Raw genomic sequence first — 20351 nt, 5'->3', positions numbered from 1 at the left:
TGGTTTGATCGATAAATATAATTGTGTATCATCAGCATAACAATGAAAATGTATGGAGTGCTTCCTTATAATATTTCCTAAGGGAAGCATATATACGGAGAATAGAATCGGTCCAAGGACAGAGCCCTGTGGGACTCCGTGACTAACTTTAGTGTGCATGGAGGATTTGTCGTTAACATGTACAAACTGAGATCTCTCTGATAAATATGACTTAAACCAGCTCAGTGCGGTTCCTTTAATGCCGATCAGATGCTCTAGTCTGTGTAGCAGGATGTGATGGTCAATAGTGTCGAAGGCAGCACTAAGATCTAGTAAGACAAGCACAGAGACAAGTCCTTTGTCTGAAGCTATTAGAAGGTCGTTGGTAATTTTTATCAGTGCTGTCTCAGTGCTATGATTCGCTCTAAATCCTGACTGGAAGTCCTCAAGTAACTCATTATTATGTAGAAAGTCGCACAACTGATTGGCAACTAATTTCTCGAGGATCTTAGAGAGAAAAGGAAGGTTAGATATAGGTCTATAGTTGGCTAGTACCTCAGGATCAAGACTGGGCTTTTTAAGAAGAGGTTTAATTACAGCTACTTTAAAAGACTGTGGTACATAACCTGCTGATAAAGACATTTTAATCATATCTAATACAGGAGTGTCAACTAAAGGTAACACTTCTTTGAGTAACCTAGTTGGAATAGAGTCTAGGAGACAAGTAGAAGGCTTTGATGCTGAAATAGTAGAGTTTAATTTGTTAAGGTCGACCGGAGAAAAGCAGTCCAAAAATATATCAGGTCGTACAGTTGTTTCTAAGGTTCCTGGGTTCGATGAAAGATTGGTGCCAAGCGAGTTGATTTTGTCTCGAATAGTTATAATTTTGTCATTAAAGAAGGTCAGTCGTTACTACTGAGGGTTATAGGAATACATGGCTCAATAGAGCTGTGGCTCTCTGTCAGCCTGGCTACAGTGCTGAGAAGAAATCTAGGATTGTTCTTATTCTCCTCTATTAAAGATGAGTAATAGGCAGCTCTGGCATTACGGAGGGCCTTCCTATATGTCTTTAGACTTTCATGCCAAGCTAAGTGAGATTCCTCCAATTTAGTAGAGCGCCATTTACTTTCTAATTTTTGCGATATTTGTTTCAGTTCACGGGTTTGTGAGTTATACCACGGAGCTAACTTCCTCTGTTTTATTTTCTTCTTTTTTAACGGAGCAACAGAGTCGAGTGTTTTTCTTAGTGAGCAAGCAGCACTGTCAACAAAATGGTCAATTTCAGAGAGACAAACGTTAGTGCAGGACTCTTGAATATTAGGATAAGGCATTAAAGTAAATGCAGATGGAATCGCTTCCTTAAATTTAGTTACAGCACTATCAGATAAACATCTAGTGTAGAAACTTTTGCCCAGAGGTGAGTAGTCCTGTAATATGAATTCAAAAGTTATTAAATAATGGTCTGATAAAATAGGATTCTGTGAAAAGACTATTAAGTCATTGATTTCCACACCATAAGCCAAAACAAGGTCGAGGGTGTGATTAAAACAGTGAGTAGGTTCATGTACACACTGACTAAAACCAATCGAATCTAATAGAGAGATAAACGCGGTACTAAGGCTATTATTAACAACATCCACATGAATATTAAAATTTCCTACAGTGATTACTTTATCAGTTTTAAGGACTAAATTTGATAGAAACTCTGAGAATTCAGACAGAAATTCAGAGTAGGGACCAGGAGCCCGGTACACTATAACGAGTATAATCGGCTGCACAGTTTTCCAGGTTGAATGTGAAAGACTAAGAACAAGACTTTCAAATGAATTATAATTTAGTTTAGGTTTAGGGTTTATTAATAGGCCTGAGTCATAAATAGCTGCAACGCCTCCTCCTCGTCCACTGCCTCGAAGAATATGAGTATTAATATGACTGGGAGGAGTGGATTCATTTAGGCTAACATATTCTTCGGGACGCAGCCAGGTTTCAGTCAGACAGAGAACATCAATATGGTTATCTGATATCAGATCATTTATTAATACAGCTTTAGATGACAGAGATCTGATGTTTAAAAGTCCACATTTTATTCTCTGATTTTGTTGCATTATCGCAGATTTGGTGTTGATTTGCATCAAGTTTTTCTGTATAGCTCCTCTTCTGTTCATTTTTGATTTAATTAATGTAGATGATCGTGGGGCACACAGCGTTTGTATAGGATACTGAGCTGTAAAGTTATCCACAGAGCTCGCGGAGAGTTGTGTAAGACTGCAGCTATGCTTGCTGTATGCTTGCGGTATGGGCAGCGCAGAGAGGTGAATTAAACTCTGACTCTGCATCCTGATCCCAACACTGTTTTTTTGTCAGGAGGTGGTGGAGGTGCAGGACTCGATAGTCAGGTCAATGTTTGCAGACAAAAGTCTTGACCCTTCTTGGTTAGGGTGCAGGCCGTCGCGTCTAACTTTTTTGCCATATGTCAGTCCTGCTTGATTTAGCTGAACATGCAACTCAATTACAAAGTTCAAGCATCAAGGCAACAACAAAAGAAAAAAAGTAATTTTAGAGATTTTCTTTGTCAGGTGTAAAATTTATTATTTCACCAAAACCATCATTCAGGCACACTAATGTTTCTTGGTATTTATATATTTATCTGCTTTTGGCTGCTTTTGCTTTACAAATCACCAGGCATTGCACATCAGACATTTTGACAAATAATCTAATAAAGGCAATGAGTCGATACGTACAGCATATTATGATGTAAGAGCAAGAAAACACAAACAGACTGTAGCACAGAGACAGCTTTTATCATAAATGTCACGTTCCTTCAAAATGATTATACTATTGAATTACTATCAGTGTAAACAATTATGTTCATACTTGTGTTCACGCCATTATTACACATCTTACACTAAACTATTTAATTCAGAGCTTGACTGCATTTCTAACATTAGATCTCTGGCATGCTGGGAGGTATGGACTATAACCTGCAGTATTTACAACCCTGTTTCCAAAAGAGTTGAGACTCTGTAAAATGTAAATACAAACAGGATGTGATGATTATCAAAACATTGAAACCTCATATTTAATTGAAAATAACCCAAAGACAACATGTTGAAACAACAATTTGAATTTGCCTGAAGGCAAAGGCCAGGAAACTGATATTGGATGTTGGTGATGTTCATTAAAAACAGACAGATTGTGTAGTAGACATCAGTGCATGGGCTCAGGAACACTTCCAAAAACCATCGTCTGTGAACACAGTTCATCGCTGCATCCACAAATGAAAGTTGTAACTCTACCATGTGAAGAGGAAGCTGTATATAAAGATTCAGAAACACTGCTGCCTTCTCTAGGTCCGAGCTCATTTAAGATGGGCTGAGGCCAAGTGGGAAAGTGTCCTGTGGTGTGACGAGTCAACATTTGATATTGTTTTTGGAAATCATGGACGTGGTGTGGTTTAGTCCTCTAGGCTAAAGAGGAGAGGGACCATCCAAATTGTTATCAGCGCAGTTCAACAGCCAGCATCTGTGTTACCTGCACATTAGTGAAGGCTGCATTAATCCTGAACCATATATCCAGATTTTGTAGCAACACATGCTGCCAAATACACATTGTCTGTTTCAGAGAAGGCCTTGCTTATTTCTGCAAGACAATGCCAAACCACATTTTGTACATGCTCCAACAACATGGCTGCTGAGTAAAAGAAACCTGCCTGCAGTCCTGACTCATTCAAAATGTTTGGTCCAGGCTCCTCTGGTTTGCATGTTGAAGTGTCCTTGGTCAAGACACTGAGCCCCGAATTGTTCCCTGTACTGTGCATGGATGAATAGATTAGATGAGAGCCTGCCATCAGTGTATGAATGTGAATGAATGTGGGAAGTAGAGTCCCAAACGCTTACAAGAAGAGGTGATACAACAGAATGGTAAACATGACCGTCCCAACTGTTTTCAAATACTGTATATTGCTGGTATCAAATTCTAAATGGGCATTTGATTTTCAAAAAACAATCAAGTTTCTCAGTTTCAAAATATGAAATGTTGTCTATTTTCAATTGAATATGGGGTTTCAATGTTTTGCACATAATCACATTCCATTTCTATTTACATTTTCTCTTCTCTTTTGGAATGAGGATTGTAATACAGCTCCCAGGAGGAATCTAAACCCTCTCTCTTGTTTTACCTGTTAAGAATGAAATCCCTATGCCAGAGGTCACGCTGCTAAGAAAAACAATTTAAAACTAGTCTCTTGGATTTTTTAGTCTACCATCCCTCATCTGACAGCCAAACCTATTGTGTCAGTAAACTTGCTAAAACAGGTCTAAAAATCCTGACCACTGTTGTCGCTTACTGCTCATCTAAAACCCTCCATCTTTGCCAATACCTGTCTTCTTTGTTCTGTTTATTTGCAGTATATATCTGGAGCTTGTCAGATTATATTTTCTAACACTGACAGACCATCAGAGGAGACTAAAAATAAGGTGATCTCATGATCTCCTGTTTTGTTTTTAGCAATGGCATATGACTGTCACATCACAAGACAAGTAACTGTTGTTAAAGTCAGATAATAATATTAAAAACAATCAACTTATTCTTTCACATGGACCTCTGTGCTGCTAAAAAGGAGGTTAGAACCCCCTTGGTGGTGTTGGTCTTCAGTGTCCTTAGAGTGTGCCCAGTCCACCAACATTTCCTCCGCCTGATGGGGTCTTCGAACCTTCTCCTCTTCTGTGCACTGCCACAGATCAACGTTGGCTATTACATTCGGCCAGAAAACCCTTGAATGAAGCCGAGACTATGATTGATAAATGTCTGTAAATTTGTTATGACGTCCGAGGTCAGTTGCCATATTTTTAAGGTTCCTGAGAACGAAACTTTAACGTTTATCTCTTACGTAGGAGATACGTATGTCCTACGTACAAGATAAACTTAGGTTTGGGCCAACAATGCCGGACAAAAAAAGAAATTCACCTTGTCTTTCAGGGCTACTGTAAGTCCAAGTTTTGGTATTTTTCATAACCCTGTTTCTTTAATTGGCTGCAGTGCGTCTCCCTCTCATGGATCCTTGTCTTGGAATTACGGCTGTTCTTGTGCATCTCTTATACTCGTCACAAGCACCTCTGCTGCAGGCAGCAAACAAACCTCCAATGCTGTTCAAACATAGTTTATGTCGACTGACAGGGAAGGGTTCTTGAACTGGCTCAGTATTATTTGAACCTTGGTGCTACCAAGCGAACAAGATCACCTTTTCATCAGTTGTGTGGGAACCAATGTAATCAAGGATACGTCAGCAACTGAGGGCGTTGCACAATGCACAACGGCAGTAAATGTATTTGCACAGTGAGCCTGATGTGTTGTTTGTGTTATTGGGTGCATAGATGGCCTGATTGTGCCATTACGCAGCACCATTAATATGGAGTGCTACTTATTATTTTGTTTCATGTAAAAGTTAATTTGAAAGTGGGGTGACATCCTCTCATCAACCAGTCACATTGTGCTGTTTACTTTTGGGGAACAGAGGTCTGCTGTGTGCATACGGAAAACTATTTCTCTTCTTTAACCTCGACAAAAGCTGTACAGATATCTTCACTTCTTCTGTTCTTACCTTTCACAATAAAAGCTCTAGACACACACTACTTAGTTAACTGTTTACCAGAGGGAACTTAAATTCATTAGCATTTCACTAAAAGGAAACTCAATAACATATCTTCAGTGTTAGCTTTTCCTGGTCAGAAATCACAGGAGGAGAAACTTTTATTTTGTCCTCTGGAAGGAGTCTCCAGAGCTAACCTCCGTCACTTCACTCAGCAGTAGAAACCGCACACAGGACTCCTCCACAGGTCTTTATTTGTTCTCAAACTCAAAACTGTAGCTGCTGTACATTCACTTGATATCTTCACACATATCTTGATAAACTGTATTACACACCCCCGGAGAAGAAGGTTGTGTTGCTCTATCTTTTGATTGGCACACCCACTGATGTTGTCACTGTTGAACCGGTTCGGACTGAAAAAACCCCCAGCTATTTTCAGGCTGCAGTTCATCACAAACTTTTCAGGTTCTGAACGCAGTTATTTTTGATTGAAATGTGCCGACTGGTTCAAACTGATGCCGTTCAGCTACAGCCTTACTCTGTACACAGAGAAGACCGGACTGCTGCGTCTGGTAAGATCAAACGGGGAGGTGTGTGTGTGTTTATCAACAACTCATGGTGTGGGGACATACAGACTGTTTATAAACACTGTGCCCAGATGGCAACAACCCTCAACACAGACAACACCAAGGAGATGATAGTGGATGTGACGATGAAGAGGACACCTCATCAGCCACTGTACATCCGGGAGCTTGAAGTAGAGAGTATGAGCTGCTTTGAATACCTTTGCATTTACACCATTGAGGACCTCACATTTAACACCACACAGCTGGTAAGGACGACCCTACAGTGGCTGTATTCTGAGGTTGAGGAAGTTCGAAATGTGGCCTGGGATCCTAAGCAACTTCTAGAGCTGCATTGTGGAGAGCGTCGTGACCAGCTGCATCACTGTGTGGCACAGCAGCACTACTGTTGTGGACTGCAAATGCCTGCAGAGAGTGGGGAAGACTGCTGAGAAGATCACCAGGACTCCACTGCCATCTGTGCAGAGCATCTACCGCCGCAGGGTCCACAGCAGAGCCGCCTCTATCCCCAAAGACCATACCTACCCCCAGCACGGACTGTTCACACTTCTGCCCTCAGGCTGGAGGTACAGAAGTGTCAAATGCAGGACCACCAGACTAAAAAACTGCAATCAGACTCCTAAACAACTGATAGGAGTATAATCATCATAGACTACATTCAATTCTATAACTGCACAGTGCACATGCATAATTACACTGTTTACATTGACATTTGCGTTTTTTATTGTTGTTTAATTTATTTCTGAAATAAGCTACCTTTTAAATTTTCTTTGTTTTTGTATTTTATGTCTTTTCATTTTCTTATACTTAGATTTTAACATTGTTTGGCATTCTGTTGAAGCAAATGAAGAATTTCAATCTATATGGCAACTTGTTCCTTAATTGTGCACATGAGAACAAACACTTTAAATCTTGAATCTTGTTGGAAAATTATAGCTAAGCTAATATAGGCCAACACAATAATAAACTGTGGCCTGAGGAAGTATGATCAAGCTACATTGTAAATATGGACAACACTACATAAGAAACCATAGTACTTAGTAAAAGTATTATAAATGGTTATTTCATCCATATAATGATCACACTCTTTTCAGCCCACTAACGTTAGCTGAATGTTTACCACAGCTCTGGCAACAAGTACCAGCTGACTTTAGCTTAGCTTAACCTTCCAACAACAATTAGACGTAAAGATAAAATTCAGCACATCTGAACAAAACCAATTACAACTACCAACAGTCATACCCCTCAGGACCTTACCAATGTTTTGTTTCAAGTTATAATGTCAACATTATTGGTTGAGTATTTTTGATAAGGTTGTCACATAAAAAAATCCAAGTGTGCAGCAGAAATCCACAAGCAGACAACGGGAGAGCACACAGGAGAAGAGCTGAAGCTGGGAGCAGGAACTCTGTGTGAGCAACAACAGATCTTAGTGCGAGCATCAATATATTTGTGCCCGTATACAGTTTAGGCATAGGCAGAATAAATGTGACTGCAAGAAGAAACTATTTGAGCACAAGAAGGAGCTATTTGAGTGCAAGGGCAGAGTTTGAAGGAAAGAATGAAAAATCTGGACATGAAATCAGTAAATAATGTGCTCAATCTGAAAGACCCCGCTCTTGAATAAAGATAGTAACTCCATATATTTCAGGCTTTCCAGCGTAGCCAGCGGATATCTGGGCCAAGATGTTCAAGTGATGGCCACTGTATATGGTCCAATTAGCAACTTGCAACGTAAGAATGAGGTTGAAAGACAGCATTCCTATAAACCGATATCTGCATATGAATGCAGATAAAATGATAACAAAAAGCTAAAGAAAAACTAAATTGTAGTCAGATGATAGCCAATTGGTTCAGAGATTGCATTACAGCCAGAGCCTTTAGTGTCAGAGTCCTGAGATGTATGTGTGTGCAACACAACCATCCACCTGACCTTGTGCGACTGTGTAGTTCAAAGATGTTAGACTTCCTGGATTAGAAAAATACTGGCGGGGAACATAAAACGAGCTGCAAAAATAATGGTTAACAAAACAACATGCTTACTACGACCTCAGGAGTGTTCGACCCAGGTGAGAATATAATGTTGAGCAGCCTTCTGGTGTTGAAGAATGGGTGTCTCCCTAAGATGAAGCCTGTCTGGTCTAGTGAAATTATCGATGACATCACACTTTGGAGGCGGAGGGTGAGGATCTTAGCAAGGATCTTACAATCTAAGTTTAAAAGTTAGACCGGTCTGTAGCTGCCACATGAAATAGGATCCCTGTCCTTCTTCAGGAGCAATGAAATAGATGCCTCATACAAGGTCATTGGCAGTCTGCCTTCAGTAAAGGAGTGAAGGAACATTTTCACAAGGATGGGGGCTAATAGCATCGAGTATGCCTTAAAGAGGAGGAGTAAATTCCATCAAGTTTTTAACAGTTCCTCCTAAGTTTCCACCAGCCTAGCCCATTCAGTCCTTCTCATTTGAGCAACACAGGATATCACTTGTCCCCGGACAGTAGCTTTAAGCGCTTCCCACAGAGTGCCACTGCTGACGTCACGGGTGTCATTAAGGGCGCGCTCACACTATCCTCCCGGACCGAGACCCGGACTTTAGGGTACTTGCCCCCCCTCCCTCTCCCCCCGCGCCCCAGCCCCGTTTGTACTCACACTACCAGGGCCTCGGCCAATACTTCTTGCTGTCCATACGCCTTCAAGCCGTAACACGTCACACGCATTGATCGCGCGTGTGTGGCTTTGTTTACAAATCTTTCCATAGACCTCGGAGTTTTTGTGCGTCTTGTCGACTGTTTTTGAATATTTTCATCCGACCAAATCTGCAGTAAACACTCCACCTCCGCACCACACCAACATGAACCTTTCACCGCCATTGTTGTTGTTGTTAAATGTCCGCGCATGGTCCGTCCTTCTATTTACATGTCCGAACAGGCGGACATAACGCTACTGCCGTAGGGCTCGTGCTCGTGCGCGTACACGTGCGCACGCTCGTGCTCGTACATGTGCAAACGGCTCCGCTAAAGCCCACCTATTTCAAGCGGGCCGTGGAGGGCCAGCTGGCCCCAGTTGAGCGCGGAGCAGGTGCGCTCACACTACTTAAAGGTACTAGACTTTAGCTGAAAAACCGGTTTTGGCCGCGGCCGAAAGGATAGTGTGATCACGCTCTAAAATCTATGTAAGGGAGTGTTTGAGTTGCGACAAAATCTTTAAACTTACTATCTGACAGTAAGTGTGAGCTGAACTTCCACGTTGAATGTGGAATTGTATCCCGTGGAAAACTAAGGTCAACTGTGGTAGGAGCATGGTCAGAAGTGACTATTGGGTGATATTCTCGTGAAGAAACGTCTCTGTACCCCGGACATTGAACTGTTGACTGTGAGGATGAGGCCTTATTATTTGCCCAGGGAATTCACGTCTGCCATCATTATCTGTGTGTACGTTCCTCCTTCAGCTGATGCAGCGCTGGCCTGTGATGTCCTCCACTCCGCTGTTGCCCAGATACAGACGCTGGATCCTAACGCATTTATTGTCATCACTGAGGATTTTAATCATGTCTCACTGGATAAAACCCTCCCAACATTTCACCAGTATGTTGACTGCCCCACTATAGACTGTAACACACTGGATCTGTTGTATGCAAATGCTAAGGATGCATACAGTCCCACAGCCCTCCCCCCTCTCGGAAGATCTGACCACAACCTGGATCTGCTGACCCCCAAGTATATTCCCCTTGTTCAGCGGCAGCCTGTCCACATTAGGAGCGTGAGGAGTTGGACTCAGGAGGCCGTTGACGCACTACAGGACTGCTTTGAGTCAACAGACTGGGATGCACTTGTTGAGCCACATGGAGAGGATCTGGACAGCATGACCGACTGCATCACAGAATACACCACCATGCCAACCCGGACTGTGAGCTGCTTCTCTAATAATAAGCCGTGGATCACCAATGACCTGAATGCCCTTCTTAACAAGAAGAAGAGGGCGTTCAGGTCTGGAGACAGGGAAGAACTGAGGAGAGTGCAGCATGAACTCAGGGATATGCTGAGGACCTGTAAAGACGCCTACAGGAGGAAGCTGGAGGCCAAACTCCAGCAGAACAATGTGAGGGATGTGTGGACCGGTATGAAGCAGATCACTGGGTGTAAGGTGTGTGGCAGACAGGCATCAGGCAGCCTGGAGAGGGCAGACGAGCTGAACAGATTCTTCAATAGGTTCAGCTCACAGCCTTCTGTCGTCTCCATTACACCTCCAGACCCCCACACACCCTCACTGCCCCAAATGCTTCCTCCCCTCCCCCCTTAATCCCCTGCTGTGAGCTCTCCTGTGCAGCACCTCTCCTCCTTCTCCACCTCTTCCACCTCCACCTCCTCCTCCTCTGCCTCCTCCTCCTCCACCTTCACCTCCTCCAGCACCTCCTTGTCCTCCACTGAAGACACCAGCAGCCTCCCCCGCATGACTGTGACTGCAGGCCAGGTTAGGAGACAGCTGGAGAGACTCCACCAGCATAAGGCTGCAGGCCCTGATGGTATCAGCCCCAGGATCCTGAAGACATGTGCCAGCCAGCTGTCTCCTGTCCTACAACACCTCTACAACCTGAGCCTTGGTCAGGAGAGAATACCAGTGCTCTGGAAGACTTCCTGCCTGATTCCTGTTCCAAAGAAGTCGACACCATCAGACCTCAATAACTATCGACCAGTGGCCCTCACATCTTACGTCATGAAGGTGCTGGAGAGACTAGTTTTGGTCAACCTGAGGCCGCAGGTGAGAGCCCTGCTAGACCCTCTGCAATTTGCTTACCAGCCCCACTTGGGAGTTGATGACGCTGTCATCTACCTGCTGCAACGAGCCCATTTGCACCTGGATACTGTGAGAATCACATTCTTTAATTTCTCTAGTGCTTTTAACACCATTCAGCCACTGCTACTGGGGGAGAAGCTGCAGGTGATGGGAGTAGATGACACAATGATCTCCTGGATTACTGACTACCTGACAGACAGGCCGCAGTTTGTCCGTATGGGCAGTGTTCTGTCTGATGTGGTGGTTAGTGATACAGGAGCTCCACAGGGGACTGTACTGTCTCCTTTCCTGTTCACCTAAAACACCACTGACTTTCAGTACAACACTGAGTCGTGTCACCTGCAAAAGTTTTCTGGTGTATAAGTGAGGGACAGGAGGAGGAGTACAGGGCACTGGTAGACAACTTTGTGAAGTGGACTGGACAGAATCACCTGTGGCTGAACATCAGCAAGACCAGAGAGATGGTGATAGATTTCAGGAAGAAGAGGAACACGGCTTTCCAACATCTGTGCATTCTGGGAAAGGATGTGGAGGCGGTGGAGGATTACAAGTACCTGGGTGTTACCATCAACCACAGACTGGACTGGAGGTCTAGTACTGAAGCTGTTTACAAGAAGGGGATGAGCAGACTAATTCCTGAGGAAGCTGAGATCCTTCAACGTACACAGCAAGATGTTGGAGATCTTTTATCAGTCTGTGGTGGCCAGTGTACTTTTCTTTGCTGTGGTTTGTTGGGGAAGCAGCATTGGCGCCAGCAACACCAACAGACGCAACAAACTGATCAGGAAGGCTCGCTCTGTGATTGGCTGCAAACAGGACACTCTGGAGGTTGTGGTGGAGAGGAGGACACTGAAAAAACTGTTATCCATCATGGATAATCCTCTCCACCCTCTCCAACTCACACTGGTCAGACAGCGGAGCACCTTCTCCAAAAGGCTGCTTCAGCTTCGCTGCCGTAGCAACAGATTCAGGGAATCTTTCCTGCCACAATCCATCACTTTTTTATAATAACTCTCTCACCTCTGCCTGACAGAGAACTCTGCTCTCTCTACTGTTTTTTTTGTTTTGTATATATTATTATTGTTATAGTATATTTAGCATATTTAGTTGTATATATTATTATTGTTTATTGTTTACAGCACACTGTGCACTGTATATATACACTATGTATATATTGGATTCTATTTATGTTATGTACAAAGTTTTTATTTGCTGACCCACTACTGCCGTTACAAAATAATTTCCCAGTCTGGGATCATTAAAGTAATTCTATTCTATACTATTCTATTCTATTCTATTCTATTCTACATTCACATGCATTCACACAGTCAAGGAGATTGTTATCAAGTAAAAATAAATCAATTCGGTAGAATCTGTGGTGTACATGGGAAAAAAGAGAAAGCTTTACCACGGGGATTTCTAAACCTCCAGGGATCTGAAATTTCCAGCTGTGATGCATATGTTTTTACTGTGCCTGCTGATTTGGATAGTGTAATCTGTGTAGGAGAAGATCTGTCAGGAGTCACATCCTGCACCAGATTGAAGTTCCCACCCATGATAATGCGATGACAGCGTTTGGGATTTTTGCAAATAGCTTTATGAAAAACTGTTCATCGTCCCAGGTTGGCGTAAAAACCGAAACTAAAACCACATGTGTCTTCTGAAGTGTGCCCGAAACTATGACATGATGGCCGTACGTATCTAGGATTACATTTGTCGGCTCAAACAGGACCCTTTTATGAATGATGATGGCTGCCCCTAACTGTATCTGTAAATTTGGAATGGAATAAGTGGCCCATCCACACCCTCTTAATACGTGGGGTGTCAGCTGTTTTGTCATCACATCCCCCTGAAGTAGCTCCAACTGTCAGGACCTTAGCGATTTTGATCGCTTTGTTCTTTCCCTTAGTATTCCAGGAAATCAGAAGCACCCCAGTACCCTTACAGCATTAGTCATAGGAACAATAATAATAAGTTAAAATGACACTGCATGACCTTAAGTAGTCTGTAGTAGTGGAGGAAGAGAGAGGGGGGAGGGATAAACAGGAAAAAAAAGGAACCCAAACACAAATAAAACAGAACAGAACAAAATAAAGGGAACAAGACAGTAACACTGTAACCAATCTGAAAAAACCTTCCTGAGCTCTCCAGCTTGCAACTAACAGCTAAACTGAACTTCCAGGGTCTCCTCCCTTAACTAACAGTGTTTGACCCCTTAAAGTCACATGGAAATAATAATAATAATAGTATACAATTAGTAATATTGATGATTCTGAACTTACAGACAGCCATGTAAAATAAATAAAATCAGCCAGCAAAAGGACGGCAAGATGCCTTAGGGCGGGCAGGCTATGAAGGCATATCTCCATATCAAACAGGATAAATAGACCGGAATGCATATGCTGCACTGGTGCAGGTCGCCTGCGATAGTGCTAGGCTGCAGCAAAACCCTTCGACCGAATGAGTCACAGACGATAAAATACTTCAGATAACCCTATTGCGGTGGGTGATAAACATCCAAAACTAAAATAAAGCTGTTAAGAAAATATATAATGATGAACTGAAATCTACATGTGAACGAGCTTCCAGTGGGCACAAAGGCTGATTAAAGATTGTCTGGATTCACTTGAGAGTGTGCGCAGGCACAGAAAGAAAGATGAAAAAAACAAAAAAACAAACAGGAATTCAAAAAACATCAGAAAGCACTGGATCTCAAGTCAACATGTCCACAGTGTGTTAAAATGTCCATTTAGCGATTTCTGTTCAAAACTCTCGCAGACAGAATATCAGCAGCCTGTCAAGACTTTAACTATTAGTGCTGCAGCCAGTCTGGGGCTGTTAAAGCACAGCTATACAGTTAGCAACACACAAACTCACAGTCAGTTATGTATACTGTATATAAGTATACAACTGTAACTGTATATGGCGATGGGGGAACCTCTGTAATGCGGTTTCCCTCTCCTGGCGTGGGCCTCGCGTATGATTTTCTCCTTCACCTGGTATCTGTGCAGCCTGATGATGACTGGCTGTGCTCTCTGGTCTGGCCTAGGCTTCTAAGCTAGTGTGCGGTGAGCCCTGTCACATTCTGGTTGTGATTCGAGGAAGCCTTCACCGAAAACCTCCAGCTTTGCAAAGAAGGCTGTCGGCCGCGGGCCCTCCACTGCTTCAGGTAGTCCAACCACTCTGATATTACTGTGCCTGCTTTTATTTTATTTATTTATTTTTAAAAGGGAAAATGCACATTACAAGCGGCAAAAATGGGTTTTCTCAGGAGGGCACACAGTATTAGCAGAGACAAAGAGCATAAGTGCCAAAATACAAGTAAGGACAGAGTAAAGTACATTAATCCTGATTATGGCAGCATGTCAGATTTTCAAATAGCCATTGTTTTAGAGATTTAGAAAAAGATTTCAAGGATGTGATATTTCCTTAGTTCTGCGGGTATAGTATTCCAAGTATGTGCTGCTCGATAAGAGAAGACTGACTGACCAAAACAACTTTTTTTACAAGGAATTTTACAATCCCCTCTTGCAGATGCGCTTGTAGATGCATTTAGATTTTGTGTGATGAATTCATTGAGTGGAGGGGGAGTCATACTATGAAATATTTTATATACAAGTAAGATATCGGCTAATGTAATTTACTTTAGCCAGCAGCTTAGCATTGCTCTCTATTAGCGTGGCACAGGAGGCCTCCAGCATTAGCAGAAGCTCGTCTTGTAAATTTGCATTTACCTAGAGGAAGCCTATTTTCTGAGCGTGTTCGGACACTGTGGCCTGGACGTGGTCACAGCTTGATTATAAGTCACAGCACAAGCGTGTGCTCATTTCAGATCATTTTGTGAGTCTGCTTTGTGAGACTTTAGCTGCCACTGTCCTCCTGCCTGCCTCTCTCTGGCAGTCCATGTCTTAAGTAACAACATGACATGCCCTCTCTTTGTCTTCAGTCAGATAGTAGGTCTGAATAATTCAGTCCATACGGAGGCTCTGCCATTTGTAGAAGCATATTCATTATATCTGTCAACAGCTGGAGCAGAACGCAGCACAGCCCGATGCACACAGCTAAAGAGACACCATTACAACACATCCTTACAAGAGGATTTACCTTTTTATGAGGGTACAATTGGCCATAGCATGAGCAATGAGAGCAAAGAGTAATGAGCTCTATTCTGGAGCCACTAGAGAAAATCAAATTATGAAAGAATAAGTCCTGGACAATCACAGGGATTTTTAGGAAGCCTGTGGACCCTCTCCTCTGCTAAAACTCACTGTTCTGACCAGCTCAGATCTCTTTCACTCAGTTGCGTGCACAGACTTTTTGAAGGGCAGGAGCGAAATGGGAAAAAAGGGCAGCAGTGGCGATTGCTCTAAGACTGCAAGAGAAGCTCAGCTTCCCCTAAAATGTCACAAAAAAATAAATAAGTGGTGAAATATGTACTGCTGTGTGGACATTTCATTGACTAAATACGCGCTAGAAAGCCTTCATCTTTTGTTCAGAATCAGCTACGTATCACAGGTAACCGGCGCAACTTTATTCTCATTTATCCCCACAGCGCTTTACACAGCTAACAGCTAAATGGGCGATTCAGCGACCTTGAAGAAAATATCCAGCAGAGAAATTTCCAGGTTTTTCATTTTGTTGTTCTGAACTGATCCAGAGATTTTACCGATCACCAGAGACTTTGACGTTGTTAAAAACGACTAGCATTGTGTTTGGCGACTGTTCTGTCACTCTGCGGTTTCTTTCCCCAACGAGCAGCGGCAGCTGCAGAGTTTCCCCCCCGTCATGATCACCCACACTCAAAGGCGGTGAGGCGCAGCAGCTCCAGCTGGTCCAAGGCCGTTTCAGCAGCCTAGCTCTGCTGGCCATTGAGAGGACAATGAATGAATGAATGAATAAATTAATTAAAAAAAATGTATTCATTATTTTTATTATAAATTTTATTTTGTTATTTTGGTGTCTGGTGATGTATCCTGACCCATCCCATACAGGATTACACAGACACCTAAACATATTCAACAAAAACTAAGCATTACAGTATGCCAGAGCATACGTCCACAACAGCCAAGAACCAAGCATATAAATTTAAACACAAAAATAAAATCAAAATAAAGTAGAATATGTGCAGATTTACAGACATGGCCCCATTAATAACAAAACAAAACAATTCATGAGCCTAAACACAGGAGTTTTTTTCATTTTTATCTCTCAAATGTCAGTTTCCTCCTCCAGACTTTGGACACATATTCAGAAAATGCATACACGTTATCAAAAAGAAGTTCAATCAAAGCTCAATCCTTCAAACCTATTAAATCAACATCAGGAGCATCTTTTTTAAACAACTTTTGGCGTAAATCATGATATAAAGGGCAGTATAAAATATGAACGTTCAAATCTCAGTATTCCCGGTCTTTCCTCCGATACTCCTCTATATCGGCCTGTTTACATGTGCAGTGGTAATATGCCACACCGTAACTGTGCACATAGTGATCTGTAACTTTTTGATAAATTGTATTTGACCAATTTTCCGCACTTATATTCTTTCTTAAACAAACAATAGGTTCTCAGTTTTGTTTTGTTTTTAAATTTCTTCTGTCCAACGTTTTTTACATATCATTTCAGAAGGATTTTGTATTTGTGTTTCCTTCCTCCCTCCAAAGCACTAACTCTGTCCATCTGTTGCCCTCCTCTCTTCATCTTCATTCTCTCTCTCAGTCTCTCCCTCCACACTTTATTATTGCACACCCACTGAATTTTAATCTCACACTCTTTTCATCTCTCTCCATCTATCTGCACTTTGAGCTCTTTGCTTTTTTCTGTAGAATCTCTCCATTCTCCACATAGACTGTAGCAGCTTTCTCTGTGCTCTCTTCAAAAATTCATCAGTGTCAGCCCGGCATCTGACTATCACTACACACTCTCATTTTGCTCCCAGACACCTCCAGAATCTTACAGCACAGATCTGAAGGCTGCTGGCTCACTATTAATATATTTCAATAAAATGGGCCAATGTATTCTCATCAATATGTTCCTATGATATTGTGAAAGTACTGAATAAGTTCTGCACAAAAATGTGTATAATATCGTAATAAAGGGCGAACGAAAGTTGATCTACAAAGCGCATGACGTACTCACAGCATCGAGGCAAAGCTTAGAAAGTAAAAAACATGTCGGTAAAGAATATTTTCCATTTGTGTAACGTGAACTTACAGATACAAGAAACAATTTCAGGTGCCTGGTCCATATTCCAACAGAAGGATCACAGAGAAAAAAAAAAGTTAGTGAGCATCTTGTTCCACAGCTGCGCTCATCTCATCCGTGGAAGCCTCCATGTTGTTTAAACTGAACAGTCTCTTCTTGTTGCGTCACACTTAAATCCACCTCAAAACCAACGCTGATTGGTTCGGTCGTGTCATGAACGGTGCGGGGAATAACACAATGAATCGGACCCAAATGCAGACAAGGACACAGTGAACGGTTTAAACGAATATTTAATAACACAGAAAACAAGGGAATTCAAAAACAGGGGAAAAGGGACCAAACCAAACAGGAACGGGATCTCGGGAAACTCTAACAAAAGGGAACAAAGAAACAATCGTTAACAAACAAACAAATAAGCACAAAGATTTAAACAGACAAAGTACGAGAGCCAGCCGACGAGAAGTACTATGTACGGTCTGGCGCCGAATGTGTTCCACATCCGGCCTTTTATGCAGCAGGACAGGTCATCAGTGAAACTGGATACAGCTGGGCGGAACCACGCCTACTAGCTCCAGACAGACAAACACTGAGAGGAAAGACACATGCAGGGAACAATCAGACAGAGGGAGACAAACACAGGCACAAAAGGAAAGGGAGAGGCTGGCAGAACAGGGAACCTGACAGGTCGCTTGGCAAACTCAACCAAATTTTCTCAGCCACAAATTACCAGACTAATCTGTGAGTAAAATACAATGGAGCTCAGAGATCATGATGGACTCCCGAGGCTATGACTCAGTGTGACTGAATGTGAAATTGAATTGAACAATTACTTGTGTACAAATTACTAGCTGCTGCTTTCCTTACTGTATGGTGTTCAAAGATATGAATAAATGCAAATCAGTCACAGCAGCATTTTGAGGTCTTTGAGGTTGTGGAGTTCTTTAGGGTCGGCAGAGAGAAGAGAAGGCTGTCACACATGCTGGACACTGAAAGGGATACACAGGAGACAATTAGTGGTTGCTCCAGCATCTCACAGCTGTTGCAAAGAATCCCCAGCACCCACAGAGACGTTATTTAGCTTCATACTGTCACTTATGGACTCGTATACCTCACAAAGTCTCCACATGACGGTCAGAAATAATAACAAATAAAAGTGAAAAGAGTCCACACCCATGGTCCAGCTATGTTACATATGTGGGAAAAAGTGTGTTTCCCAGCAGTTTAAAAAACCTAAATACATTCAGGTTAAGGGCATACTCCGGTTTCTCAAAGATGATGTAAATATCGTACCCCGGGTAAAATCAGAGTTCTCATACACCTAGAGAACTCCTTCAGTACATTGATTATTCGTGCATGTAAACAGCTTTCCGGGACTACTATCTGGTTTCTCGTCTGTGCATGCTCCATGGGTTAGAACTTCCCTCACACTCCACAGCAGTGGCTTTTGACCCGACATAGAATAAACCAGGAAGCAACAGTGCCAAAACAACATGAAAAAAACAACAACAATAGAGCGTAACCTTTAAACAGAGGGAGGACTTCACCATGAAACTCACATTACTACCAAGAAGACCTGTTTCTGTGGTAATTCAGACCAATGTGGGCTGGATGTGATTTTGACGGAGGTCAAGTTACTTCCGTCATTTTCCCATTCAACCCCCTTTCATGTATACAAGGGAAACTTCAATGCTCCGATTATTCCCTTAACCGGGGAAAGGCCATTTTGAGGTTACTGCTGTGCATGAAAACAACTGACTGACGCACTACCTCACGTAAAGGCGGGACACAACATTTTTTTGACCTGCTACACAGACGTTTTGTATCAGGTGGCTGCTGCCAGCCTAACTGTGTGCTAACTGAGTTTTACCAAGTGATTCTGCAGTTGTTTCTGCAGGGTTTGGAAAATGTAGGCTATGTTAATTCAATTCAATTCAATTCAATTCAATTATTGAATATTTATAGTGTCAAATCATAACAAAATTTATCTTAGGACACTTTACAGACTAGGTATAGACCACACTATATGACTTACTTATGATTTACATAGACCCAACAGTTCCCCCGTAAAGCACGGTGGCAACGAAAACCTTCCCTATAACAGGCAGAAACGTCGGACAGACCCAGCTCTATGGAGGGCGGCCATCTGTCTTGACTGGTTGGGGAAGAAGAAAAGGAGAGAGAAAAAGAGAAAAGAAGGACAGATGGACAGTGAGAGACAAAGACAGACACAAAGACAGGCAGACACACTTCCAGTAACTATAATAATATCTATAGTAATGTGAATATGACTTATATGTTATGGCAGTTAATACAGCAGAATAGTAGAAACAAGCACAGCTAAGGTGATAGATTATAATAGTAGCTGGAAGCGTCATGCAGGACCACAGCAGCAGGCACCACCACGATCAGCAGGGACTTGCGAGATGACAAAGCACAAACAACTCAGGGGAAGAAATGAATTGGTAACATGCATTAATGAGACATGAATGATACAGACAGAGAGGAGAGAATCTCAGAGCATCTGGAAAAGTATTACCCCCCAGCAGACTAGGCCTATAGCAGCATAATTAAGCAGAACAAAATCAGCTTAAAATTAACAACATTGCTAAGGGCTCGTAAGCCCTAGCTGTAAGCTTTATCAAAAAGGAAAGTTTTAAGTTTACTCTTAAATATGGGGAAAGTGTCTGCCTCCCGAATAACACTAGGGAGTTGGTTCCACAGGAGAGGAGCTTCGTAGCTGAAGGCTCTGCCTCCCATTCTACTTTTGGAGACTCTAGGAACGACAAGTAGCCCTGCTGTTACTAAATTAATTAACTGGATGGTTTTAACTACAACATCATGGATACACATTGATTTGATTGACTGACTTATAAATAAAAGAAAACCCACAAGGTTGCTCTGCTGCGCACATTGTCTCTGGTACAATGAGGTATTTATCTCAATCATTTTCAAATTGGACAGCTTGTCCTCATCTTTACACTCACAGTGTAAAGCCGTGTAGAACAGAGTTGAGCTACGCAGCATGGTTCATGTAACAGCTTCAAATGGATATAATAAATATGATGATAATGAAACTACAACATGACTAACGAACTGGGAGAAGTGTTAAGCTAAGAGAGAGGGAGGGTATGACTCTTGCGAGGGCCTTGACTTATCAGATTATGAGACTGAAAATTCTCAGTAAACCTATCGTTAATCAATTAATA

General features: G+C 42.3%; 1 protein-coding gene across 1 annotated transcript in view; it reads left to right on the top strand.

Moving 5' to 3' along the window:
* The window catches only part of ptprfa (protein tyrosine phosphatase receptor type Fa), a gene marked incomplete at its 5' end in the record, with an annotated part of 414741 nt that overhangs the window by 149164 nt on the left and 245226 nt on the right, over positions 1-20351 (top strand). The window contains 4 exons of the mRNA XM_083911493.1: positions 6116-6138; positions 6225-6398; positions 6562-6716; positions 7802-7884. Of these exons, the coding sequence (XP_083767619.1) occupies positions 6116-6138; positions 6225-6398; positions 6562-6716; positions 7802-7884 (435 nt within the window). The remainder of the gene's footprint in view (positions 1-6115; positions 6139-6224; positions 6399-6561; positions 6717-7801; positions 7885-20351) is intronic.

This window comes from Echiichthys vipera, assembly GCF_963691815.1.
Source record: "Echiichthys vipera genome assembly, chromosome: 3".
NCBI lineage: Eukaryota > Metazoa > Chordata > Actinopteri > Perciformes > Trachinidae > Echiichthys > Echiichthys vipera.
This window is presented reverse-complemented; position numbering and strand designations above follow the sequence as displayed.